Genomic DNA, 10420 nt, shown 5'->3' on the forward strand with positions numbered 1-10420 from the left:
AAAAAAAAAAAAAAAAAGAAAGTACAAGAAACGAAGAGCTACAAAGGAATTCACTATCTTTCCTTGTAGTAATTTGAACGTCCATAATCTACTGTATTGCCCACCCACTTAACTACCAGTCCTCATCATTAACATTTCTCCTTATCATAAATCTCCATGATCCAGAGACCTCCTCTCAACCTTCACAAACAACAAAATTTCTTCCAAGTCAAAAACAAGAAGTCTGAGACCTAAAGACTGATTTCTAACCCAAATGTCAGTCCAGAAAAAGCAATCTTACGATTTCCTAAGCTAATTTTATCCGATGTCCCCAAAGGAGCCCTTTCCTAACCTAATTGAAGAGAATCTATCAAAATGTGTTTGAGCTTCATTATATTCCACCAAGGACTTCTTAAACTTGTTTTCCTTGCTTCAGTAAACCACACAACTTTCTCCTTCCCATATAACCCAATTGAAAAGAAGATCATGAATTAAATTTTTAACCACCAATTAAAATAAATGACTAAACCAAATTCAGTACAAATAGTTCTTGTGTCTGTTTGAAAAGCATACTAAATTTAACCTCCTATTCATGGAAGTGCACTGCAGGAAAGAACAATTCAATTCATGCTCGCAGTTTCCTTTGAAGTGTAAAATCAAAGCAAGTTAATCAAATAAACGAAACAACCTCTTCCAATCAGCAGAATATTGTTTTGGTATGATCTTGATCTTTTTGCATTCATTGTCCGTTACAGCGTCAAGACTCTGCTTTGCCATATCTTTACAATTAACATACCATTGAGGCTTTATCATTGGCTCCACAACATCATTGCTCCTTGAACAAAGGCCAAGACGCATCTCATTGTCTTTAGCACCTCTATACAGACCCTACAGACGTAGAAGATAAGAAATCACAATTTGTACATCCCAACCACTAAATGTAAATTGCAATGCAACACACTTATAAATCTAGATGATCATAAATATAGCTATGATACATCATAGATTACTAAAAGTATAATTTTGCACTGTCAAATAAACCAACAACTCTCACGTTGAGTAATTCAAAACAAATTTGTTGGAGCAGTTAGTTTCATCAGCAAAACATTTTCCAGTTTCTGCAGGCCAGCACAAAGGGGTAAAAAAATATATTTAATATCAAAGCAACAAGTCCTAAACTGGAGTCCGTTAAATGCAAATAAAATTCAGCTGCATTAACAGAGCTTCGTAGAAAGTTGAATGAAAAATTGCAATGGAAAGCTACAAAAGATAGTTTTATCTAAATGTTTCCAAAAGGCAAAATTCATGAGTCATTAACATTCTGGAAGAACAAATCCATCTAAAGCCCACCCAAAAATTTAATAGCAGTTTGAAGAAAAACAAGCAGAGAACAATAAGGTACCTTCTTCTGCAAGGCATCCACTACCATCTCCCGGACTTTAAAACGTGGCATTCCTTCAAACTCTGAGCCACCATTGCTATTTATTTTACCATCATCAGTAAAAATATTTATGAACTCAAGGTTATGACGCTTTCCAACCTCAAAATCGTTTGGGTCATGAGCAGGTGTGATCTGCAGAAATAAGAAATGGGGGAGGGAATTGGAGAAACACTTGTATCATTCATGGAAGCAAAATAACAATATGAAACTACTCAGAAACAAAAAGACAACCCCTACCTTAACAGCGCCAGTCCCAAAATTAGGATCAACAAGAATTGCATCACAAATTATAGGAAGCTTCCTTCCATTAAAAGGATGAATAGCAAATTTTCCATGAAGATGCTTGTACCTCGTGTCATCAGGATGAATGGCAATTGCAGTATCCCCAAGCATAGTTTCCACTCTAGTAGTGGCTACTACAATCTCACCCAATTCCCCTTCAAGAGGATAAGCAAATGAAGTCAAAACACCAAATTCCACAGGCTTCTCATATCCTGGAACCTTGAGAAGAGTCTTTTCTTTTATATCAATATAGTCCACCTAAACATGAACAGAAGTATTAATAAATACCAGATAGATCGATAGAACACATTCCTTGCAGCATTTAACAAACCTCAATATCAGATATTGCAGTACGCAAGACACAATCCCAATTCACCAAACGCAAATCCCTGGAGGAAATTAAAAACAAAAGTAAAATTATTCATATTATAGCATTAACCAATACCTATACCACACTGGCCTTTCCAGAAACTAACATAATTTCTAGTAACACTTTGACTGTCAAGCTTTTGGTAAATGAATACACACATCATTAAGTATCCGTACATGGTAACTTTCAATTAGAGTGATATAGAAGTACTTGTTTGTGTAAGCATGTGGGTAAGGCAACAGACGCTAGACCACGAGGCATCATTTTTCTTTTGTTCTTTAATAAGAAAAGGTATATTAACAAATCAAAAAGTAACAACCTAGAGGCTGGGGCAGAGGTAACCCTCCAAAGATATTCTTTCTTTTCTTTAATAATGATTCTTAACATCGGAGCAAGTTTATGCAGACCTTAACCTTAATCCTACAGAACACCCATCAAATCTAATAAAATTTGGCATCAACAACCTTTATAGGATACAAATATTCTGCGCAGCAACCAAGACTCACACTCATTATTACTAGGCATTTGAGTTTATAGCTTACCGATCTAACCATCAAGTACTTGATAGTTGCTTTCTCAAAGCCACTAATCGCCTCCAAAATTCAAAATGAACAAATGTTACCTAACTTCATTCATACCTATAAATAAGTCCATTTTTGAACAGCCTGACAAAAGCCTCTGTGACAGCCCTCGATCTCTTCTCATCCATTGTGAAGCACTAAGGACAGGAATGTAGCAAATTTATGAAAGAGAAGCAAATAAACAAAATACCACAGGAAGTCTAAACTAAAATAGAACATTGAGGTCTATAATGGCACTACTAGTACTGCCCATAATGTAATATCACCTCCAATTGCAGCAGAAGATATTAAACATTTACCTCACGGGTCCAATCAAGAGAGGCACCCAAACGACGCAACTGTTTTAATATTGTACCACCATACTTGGTTTTCCAATCCCAAACCTTCACCAAAATTTTAATGCAACCATTTAGTAAAATGGATAGTGAGAACCAGCAGAAAACCAAAGAAAAAGAGAGTTAATGTAGAGTTCAAACTTACTTCAGAAATAAATTTCTCCCGACCAATATCATGTCTGGTTAAATTCCTTTCTCGCATTATCTTCTTTTCTACAACAACCTATAAAGGGGGAAGAAAAAAAGGAAAAGAAACTTCATAAAGCTGCCATGTACGAACAAGCAGATGAAAATCAAGACAGGAAAAGGCCAACCGTCACTGCAAGATTATAGTTTACTCATCAACATATGCATACAAAAAGTTTAGATGTGCCATTTTTGGATAATGGGTAGCAAGTGCATGGTCGTGGTTCTTTCTTGGTTCCTATTTTGACATTCTAAATATAGGCAGTGTTTTGAAATCCTTTCAAGCCTTGGGCACAATTTTTTGCCTTCACGATCATGCATCTTATGAAAAACAATATCAACAATATCAACTAACAAACTATTCTTAAAAAATATAAAACTTTACTTTGTAATGTTAACATGCCACTGTGGTGATGGAGCCCATTATTACTTTTACCATCAAGGCTTTAAATCAAACGTTGAAGAGTTAGAAAAACAAGCCAAACCTATACTGCTGATACCCTCTAGAATTTTAGATTGAGAAATTTCTCTCGTTTCTTTTCGTTCTATGAGAGAACCATAAATAAGGAAAGAAAACAGGGCCTAGCAGAACACGGGGTCCGCTCAATCAACGAAGGGACCATCAAAAGAAGAAACCATAACAGGGAAGCCCATTTGCCTTGTCCATAATACTAGTAATTAATTTTCTTTTTCTTTTTTGGAAAAAAAAAATCAAGAACATTTAAATAAAAAAGACTAGATCTATGAACTTGTGTTGATATATGAAAGTAGGCCAAATCTCCAACTCCCACCCAATACCTTCAACACTCGGAAAAATCATCCAATTTTTTAGAACTCAAAGATGCAGTGTACAACCTATAGAATAGATCCTATTCAAGGAAAGTTGACTTATTTATTTACCAACCAAATACTCCATGACAACAGAGAATCTTGCTTTCCATAGAAAGCTTCCTCCATCACATCATGTAAAGCATGGCAAGATGCAACAGAAAACCCAAGAGCATGGCCAATTCCATCAGTGTTACTAAATAGTTCTCTTACTGAGAAGTACAACAAGCATAAAAGCATTCCCTTATCAATAAATTCATTAAACCACTAAGGTAAAAAACTCGCGTGCTTATCAAAGAATGGAACATCCATCAATGTCAAAGGAAATGAAAAGTAAGAGACAAATGGTGAAAACCTGAGTGGCTATACCAGCATGGTCTGTACCAGGAACCCACAAGGTGTTGTATCCAGACATTCTCCGCCATCGAATAATGGCATCCTGCATAACACCCAAAAAATCACTTGGAAGACAAAAGAAGTTCTTACAATGTATCTAAACAGCAGAACGAAGAAAATTGTAAATGCATCATATGGCACCTCAATTGCAGCAGTAAGAGCATGACCAATGTGGAGTGCCCCTGTCACGTTAGGTGGGGGCAACACCTGCAACAAAAAAATAAAATAAAATAACAGATAGTATAGATTTATTTTTACCACGTAAGCTTTCAATTCAATAAACATTTAAATCTAAATAATGTAAAGGTACTAACATATCGAAGTCAAGTAAATAATTGCATGGAAGAATGTGCCTGTAGGTGTGCATGTTACAAATTTCATACAGGTGAAAAACTAAAAAGACAACCATGAATATGCCATTCACTCGCAGATTTTAACCATAGACTTTAGGCCAAAAATAAGGATCCGTCACATCGCCAAAGCAGGATACATCAAATAAACATTTTTGAGTTATATAGAGTTCTGTCAAATATCACATAACAACTGAAATATATGCAAAAGTACATTCTTATATTCTGAAATTCAAGCACCCAATGTCAAAGTAAATGCTCACAATTACAAATGGCGGCTTGGAGCTTTTAGCATCAGCAACAAAAAATCCTGATTTTTCCCACCACTCATACCACCTAGATACAAAATAAGAATTTTACAAGTTGCAGCAATCAGAAAATATAGACTTATGACAAGGGAAGTCATAGGAAATTAAAATGTCACACTCACGACTTCTCCACGGCACTAGGATTGTATTGCTTTGACATTTGCTGAGACATCAATTTCTTTTTACCAAAGGGGGTGTCAGGGTCAACAAAATCCTCAGCATTTTCTTCATCTCCACCTCGTCTGGCATTCTTCTTCTCACTCTTTTTAGGAGCATTAGATGTTTGTTGGGCCTAAAATGAATTGGAAAAAATTTAAAATATTAATTACAAACTCAAGTTGTAAAAATAATGATAATAATTTTTTTCAAAAAAAGTTATGGTGAAAAACCAAAGAATGGTATCTTAAACTGCACCGAAACGATTAATACGATTGATAAACCATAAACATTACCTGCAGCTTCAACGCTTTCTCTAAAGCCTTTTTCTTTTTCAATTCTTTTTCTCTTGCCTGCCACCAAGTGAAGGTTCATCAGCCAACAGATGTTAAGTCAACAAAATATTTTCCAGAAACATAGGACATAAAAACTACATAAGTTGAATGCTATCAGGTGCTGAGAGACACAACTTCTTGAAGCTGCTTCAGCCTAGATACTCACTAACATGCAATGACCTTGAAGAACTTCAATTTTTTTGTTAGAAATAAATTTTGGTAGAACAGTTTCAAGGTAAATTTTGTAAGAATATAAATGGCAACTAAAACTAGGAGAATTCAGTGTCTGGAACAATGTTACTGGGAAGCAAAAAAATTAATATGAAAACGACAATGAATTGGAAAACCTTCATGGTCGTTCGACTCAATTGAAAGAACGGAATTAAACAGCAAGTCAAAATGCCAAAACCGATCAGATAATTCATCCTCCTAAAACAATAACATCAAACATAAATGCCCAGGTAAATACAAACCTTTTCTTCCTTCTTCTTCTTCTTCTCAGGATCTTCCACTTCAGGTTTCTTGACCGATTCCATCTGGACATCAAATGATTCCAAAAATCAAATAAAGCAAAATATAAAAATTAAACGAGTCTAAACACTCCCAACTAATCCGAGAAAACCAACATCTTTATGTGGAGCAACAGAGAATTCAGAAGGACAGATTCCTTTAGAGAATGAAGAAAATGGAGCTCTGTGGACACAGCTGAGCTTGTAGCTTTGCCTGCTGAATAAAGAAACGAGTAATGGCTCTCCTAAAACCCTGCCTTGTTTAACACACACTGCCAACAGATTCAAAATTCCATTTCTCATTCTGGGAATTCATAATTGTTCTTCACTTCCAAAATCACTCCCCTAAAAGCCTCCCACTGTATGCTATATTCTCCAAAAAGAAAACAAAAACAAAAACAAAATCAAGAGAAAGAAATTGATCCGTGCGGACCTCGGGGGCGAGCGGCTGAGAGATGGAGACTGAGCTTGCGGCTGCGGCTGCGGCTAAGCAGGGACTGACGTGCCGTTGCAGCAGAAGTAAAAATAGCTGGGAAAAGAAGGGAGGGTAGGGTTTTGGTTTTTTTATTTTTCCTTTTAATACGTAATATGTTTATTATTTAACCATTTCCACGTACTTTATTAACTACTCAAATTTAAAATTTAAAATTATATATTTATAATAAAAATCTATCTTAAAAAAAATATTTTTCCAAATTATACTCACGTTACCAATAATTTATACTTTTACTCTTAAAAATACTAAAAATTATATTTTTAATATTCCCTTTAAATTCCTCACTTTTTTAAATATTCTATTTTATCCTACACATTATCCATAGTTTTTTCATTTGTATTTAGTGAAATATATATATAAGGTTGGAATCAAGAATTTAAAAATATGTGCAACAAATCAATTTTGTTTTTTTGTTTTTTATATAATTTAAATGAATATTAAAATTGAATATTTTTTATTATTTTATTTTTTATATTTTAATTTTAGCTCGATATACAGAATAATCGATACCATTACGACAAAAATTAATCATCGTACATGAGTGACATATGATTTGTTTAGTTGCCGAAGAGTGAGGCTAATGGATAATTGAGACTTGAAGGTCAGTGACCGAAATTCTCAAGTAATTTCAATACTGTCATTTTCTCGACAACTATCAAATATTACCATGTCAATTTCTTATGTTTCGTGCCAGTCAACATTGATATAGTTCGGGAGGACCAACTGTGATGTCCCACGTTGGTTGGGGAGGAGAACAAAAACACTCTTTATAAGGAAATGAAAATCTTCGTTTTAAAGCCTTGAGGGGAAGTCCGAAACGGAAAACCCAAAGAAGACAATATCTGCTTGCGGTGGATCCGGGCCGTTACGAATGGTATCAGAGCAGACACCGAACGATGTGCTAGTCTTCTTGCTATTCTCCGAAGGGGGTAGACACGAGGCAGTGTGTCAGTTAGAACGCTGATCCCAAAAGGGGTGGATTGTGATGTCCCACATTGGTTAGAGAGGAGAACAAAGATACCCTTTATAAGAGAGTGGAAACCTTCCTCTAGTAGACGCGTTTTAAAGTCTTGAGGGGAACCCCGACATGGAAAGCCCAAAGATTGTTAGCAGTGGATTTGGACCGTTACACCTTTTGCATTTAGCTATTCCCAAGTGATTTTAATCAGATTATGAACGGTTTGAATATTTGAAAGCGATTATTCTTATTATTGTCGAACCATGATCGATCATAATTGCTTATAAAGTTCATTCAAACATGCACCTTAGAAGATGCTCGGTAGGTGGCAAAATTTCAAATGTAATGAAATTTGGTAAAACGTTGCTTCAACAAACGATGCGCATTGAGGTGTCCAATACATTTGTCCAACCCTTTAGTTTGATATGAAAATTTATGTCTATCAATTCATTTGTAGGTGTTATGTGAGGAATTTGTCACGCAAGTGCTTTAATTTGTAGGTGTTATTTGAAGAGCCTTGGCCTTAGCCTTAGCCCTCGAGGTGTTATTTGAGGCAGCGTTTCAAAAGTGATATGGACTTATAGGATTGGTATGAATAATTGCCGCCACAACAACCCCACTTAATTCATCACTTTTTTCGCTTTCAAGTACAACGATTGAACTGAACACTCATAATAATGGTTCGTTCGTGACAAAAATAGGTAGGATATAATCATTCGATCTAAATAATTGTGTAATAGTCCAAGCCCACCGTTAATAAATATTGTCCACTTTGCCCTTTACGTATCGCCGTCAGCCTCATGATTTTAAAACGCTTTAGTTAGAGAGAGGTTTCTACACCCTTGTAAGAAATGTTTTGTTCCCCTCTCTAACCGACGTGGGATCTCACAATCTACCCTCTTGGGGGTCCAGCGTCCTCGTTGACCAACTGTCTGGTATAAGGAATGTTTTGTTCCCTCCTTTAAATGACGTAAGATCTCACAATCCACTCCCCTTGGAGTCACACTACCCCGTGTCTAGCTCTGATACCATTTGTAACCGTTCAAGTCTATCAGTAACAGATATTGTTCGTTTTAGCCCGTTATGTATCGCCATCAGCCTTACAATTTTAAAACATGTCAATTAGGGAGAGATTTCCACACCCTCTATAAGAAATGTTCTATTCCTCTCTCCAACAGATGTAGGATCTCATAGATTAGATGATTAATGCAAATCATTCGATCTGATATGTTGAAGATTAAGTTAAACGCTGACATGTTTACAATTCTCGTGTGTGATTACGACATATTGCATTTACCACTAGTGTATGAGAATGAAAAACCCTAGGTTATCAATATGTTTTTGAACAATATGTAGTTGTTATACGAGATGATCATGCTCAACAAATAACTAAAAAGACCATGTTTTTTACTCACTGACACACTCTTCGGTGTCTGACTCTAATACCATTTATAAGAGCCAAAACACACTACTAGCAGACATTGTCCGCTTTAGCTCATTACGTATGACCATCATCCTAACAGTTTTAAAACATGTTTACTAGAGAGACGTTTCCACACCTTTACGAGTAATGTTTCATTCCCCTCTCCAACCGATGTGTGATCTCACATCTCATGCGTTTACCGACCCTTTTTTATAAATTATAACAAAATTAGATGAAGCAACACAAGAAATAGTTAGAGTTTTTATCGACAAGTCATATTTGTCACACACACAACGAGTGCTAAATCATTAAATATCAACAAAGTATAGCTCACACACGAACGAGACGAAACACAAACACACGTAACAATCTTATTAAGAGAAGATCACACACATTATTACACACTCCATAGTACTAAACATTACAAACCTTTTGCAACAATATGATTCATAGATCAAATATAGAAACACATGCATAGCTAATAAGAAACTAGCCATGAAGATCAGCAAATTTGTTAACCAAAGCCAAGGCATTGCTAGTCAAATGTGCAATCATCTCAATATGCTGTTTCACAAAAGCCTTCACATAGCCATCCATCGACCTCCCACCAAACCCCTCCGTGCAAGCATCTTCATCAGTCAATGCCGCGCTTATCCATGTCTGAATGTTGCTCATTGTCATCTCAAAATCGAAGCCATCGCCCCCTTTGAGCTTCTTCATTTCACTAACTGACCTCTTGAGCCTGTCCATGGAGTCCCTCAGCTCCTCCACGCAATCGGTCACGGCCCCCACCTCTCGGCGGCTCAGCTGCCCTTTGCTTTTCAGCAGGTTCGCCACCGTGCTTGACGTTGTTTCGGTTGAGAGAAGGGCTACGTCGATGGCGGTTTTCATTAGGAGTTCCGGGTTGGTTTGGATCTTGTTTGCATGAGCTGAGAGGGATGTGAAGCAAAGCTTGGGGTAGGTGGTTGCTGTGCATGAGGCTTTGATGAATTGGGCAGTGGCTTTGGGGATAAGGTCTGTTGTTGCTGTGGTTGAGTTCTTGTTGGGATCAATGGCTGCAAGAAGAACAAAGAAGATGAGAATTTGTTTGCTATATCCACTTTCCATGTCGCTCTAGTAGTAGCTACTTTCTTGGTTTTGGCTTACAAGTTTTTGATGATGCCTTAGGGGTGGCACTTGCCAATTTATAGACCTAGAACTACCATCCCGATGGACCCGTTTTATAAAATTTTCTTCCTGAACCGAAGCTAGAGGATCGAGCATACATTGCTTGGCTGTAGGTGACGCAAGAACGAATAGGCTAACTCACTTTTTGCAGGAGTGAATGATGCATAATCGCAAGTCTGCTGGATTGTGATAACTATTAAATTATGTTCAAATTGATTAAAATTTTGATAAATATAAAAATCTTATGTGAAATAAATAATATTTTGTTAAAAATATTATTGGTATCTTCCTACTTGTCACTATTAAAAATTTTGATGAAA

The 10420-nt window shown here is 36.3% G+C and overlaps 2 protein-coding genes across 2 annotated transcripts in view; both read right to left on the reverse strand.

Annotated features, from left to right (window-relative positions):
• Positions 1 to 6612, reverse strand: part of LOC111490926 (valine--tRNA ligase, mitochondrial 1) — a 9876-nt gene extending 3264 nt beyond the window's left edge. Inside the window, exons 1-14 of the mRNA XM_023139584.1 lie at positions 6174 to 6612; positions 6021 to 6083; positions 5509 to 5565; positions 5179 to 5348; positions 5012 to 5084; positions 4540 to 4605; positions 4358 to 4441; positions 3134 to 3211; positions 2953 to 3036; positions 2711 to 2790; positions 2034 to 2091; positions 1658 to 1960; positions 1382 to 1552; positions 668 to 867 (exon numbers count right to left, since the gene is read on the reverse strand). Of these exons, the coding sequence (XP_022995352.1) occupies positions 668 to 867; positions 1382 to 1552; positions 1658 to 1960; positions 2034 to 2091; positions 2711 to 2790; positions 2953 to 3036; positions 3134 to 3211; positions 4358 to 4441; positions 4540 to 4605; positions 5012 to 5084; positions 5179 to 5348; positions 5509 to 5565; positions 6021 to 6083; positions 6174 to 6359 (1673 nt within the window). The 5' untranslated portion in view covers positions 6360 to 6612. The remainder of the gene's footprint in view (positions 1 to 667; positions 868 to 1381; positions 1553 to 1657; positions 1961 to 2033; positions 2092 to 2710; positions 2791 to 2952; positions 3037 to 3133; positions 3212 to 4357; positions 4442 to 4539; positions 4606 to 5011; positions 5085 to 5178; positions 5349 to 5508; positions 5566 to 6020; positions 6084 to 6173) is intronic.
• Positions 6613 to 9422: 2810 nt separating this feature from the next.
• On the reverse strand, positions 9423 to 10040 carry LOC111491395 (21 kDa protein-like). The gene has a single exon (XM_023140309.1). The coding sequence runs from the start codon at positions 10038 to 10040 to the stop codon at positions 9423 to 9425; it is 618 nt and encodes a 205-aa protein (XP_022996077.1).
• Positions 10041 to 10420: the final 380 nt, after the last annotated feature.

Source organism: Cucurbita maxima, unplaced genomic scaffold (genome assembly GCF_002738345.1).
Source record: "Cucurbita maxima cultivar Rimu unplaced genomic scaffold, Cmax_1.0 Cma_Scf00016, whole genome shotgun sequence".
NCBI classification, from domain to species: domain Eukaryota; kingdom Viridiplantae; phylum Streptophyta; class Magnoliopsida; order Cucurbitales; family Cucurbitaceae; genus Cucurbita; species Cucurbita maxima.